The 1,515-nt window shown below is 42.0% G+C and overlaps 1 protein-coding gene across 1 annotated transcript; it reads left to right on the plus strand.

Annotated features, from left to right (window-relative positions):
- Nucleotides 1-288: 288 nt before the first annotated feature.
- On the plus strand, nt 289-1,120 carry LOC131696237 (uncharacterized). The gene is made up of 2 exons (XM_058984786.1): nt 289-421; nt 489-1,120. Exons 1-2 carry the CDS (start codon nt 377-379, stop codon nt 1,053-1,055), a joined length of 612 nt encoding a protein of 203 aa, XP_058840769.1. The 5' UTR covers nt 289-376; the 3' UTR covers nt 1,056-1,120.
- The last annotated feature ends 395 nt before the right edge of the window (nt 1,121-1,515 follow it).

Here is a 1,515-nt window from a genome sequence, read left to right on the forward strand (position 1 = left end):
CGTAATGCAGTGTTTATTCAAAACATTATTTTCAATAATAGCCCATTATAGTCTGGCTACAATTTCTAGACGCAACAATATATATCATTTTAACCCGACAACTCGTTGATTGGCGAAGGTCAACAACGGAATGTTTCCAAAACGGTCGGACGACGCAATAAGCAATTTCGTTGTCCTAAGCTTTTGCGCACACTCTAAAATAAATGTTCAAATTTTTAATTGTTCCTATAATTCACCTGATCAAACATTGAGTGCACGCATTTGTTCGGTTTTAGCAAGCCAATACGCAATAAATTTTGGCAAATTGTACCAATTTTCGGTATAATAAATACTCGATCAAAGCCCTGAGCAGCATCAGTTTGAACTACAAATCGCAATGAAATTGACACTGTTCTTCGTACTGTGCTTCTGCTTGGTTGCGGTAAGTCTAGCTTCTCGATCTGTGATGCCGGTATACGACAAACTACGTTCGGTCAAACTCATTTTAGGTTTCACTAGCTGCACCTCAGCCTCAAATTATCTCGGGGATACTCTCCACCATCGGAAATCTGTTTGGTATCGCCGTCTCGACTTTCAACACAATTCTCAGCGATGTGCAAACTTTGGTGGACGGCACCCTAACCACGATCGGCGCCATTATTGTCAATATTGGAACGGCGGCTGGAACTGCTCTACAAAATGCACTGAATAATGCCAATACTGCGTTGACCAACGCTCAGACAACGCTGAACAACGTGGCCAATGCGGCACTTTCGAATATTTCAGCTGCGTTGCAAGCTCAGCTTCAGGCTGCCGTGACGAACCTGCAGAACCTAATTCAGCGTCTCAATGCTACCATATCGGCTGCCTCTCACAATGCGTCCGCGGCAAACAGCACCTTCGTGGCAAATGTAAACAACCTGACAACGGCGATCAATTTGGCTGTACAGAACGTTACGGCCACCTTGGCTACGGCCATCGGAACCACAGTGTCGACTGCTGGTAGCACTGTGGGCACCATCATTTCGGGCGTCGGCAGCTTCTTCGGCAACTTGTTTTCCTCCATTTTCGGATAGGACCACGACAATTGAGTACGCTTGAGCTGTGAATATTGGGAATAAAGTGCATATTCAACCCTGTATCTTAACTTTTCAATAATACGAAGAAAATCCTGATTTTGAATTGATCTTATCTCATTTCATAAATTTGGAGGAAACTAACGACTGTGGGTGGAGTTTGAAATATTCCGTTTGCTGAATATTTCAAAGGCTGGAAGCCGAACATAACCCCTAAAAAGGATCACTTCATAAATATATTCTACATCCCATTTCATAACGTTTGACCGATTGGTTACGATATTTCCAAATCTATCTTTCATGTGCCAATCTATCGTTGTGATTCATTCTTGAATTTAATATGGATTTGAGCATTAGTGTGTTAGGCCCTTTACAACACTTCAATAAAATGCCAATTCACTTCGCCCTCATTGTTGGGCGTAATATTTCATATAAAAATCTTAGGCTTAGTTTTCTTGTT

The sequence above is a fragment of the Topomyia yanbarensis genome, unplaced genomic scaffold, assembly GCF_030247195.1.
Source record: "Topomyia yanbarensis strain Yona2022 unplaced genomic scaffold, ASM3024719v1 HiC_scaffold_97, whole genome shotgun sequence".
NCBI lineage: Eukaryota > Metazoa > Arthropoda > Insecta > Diptera > Culicidae > Topomyia > Topomyia yanbarensis.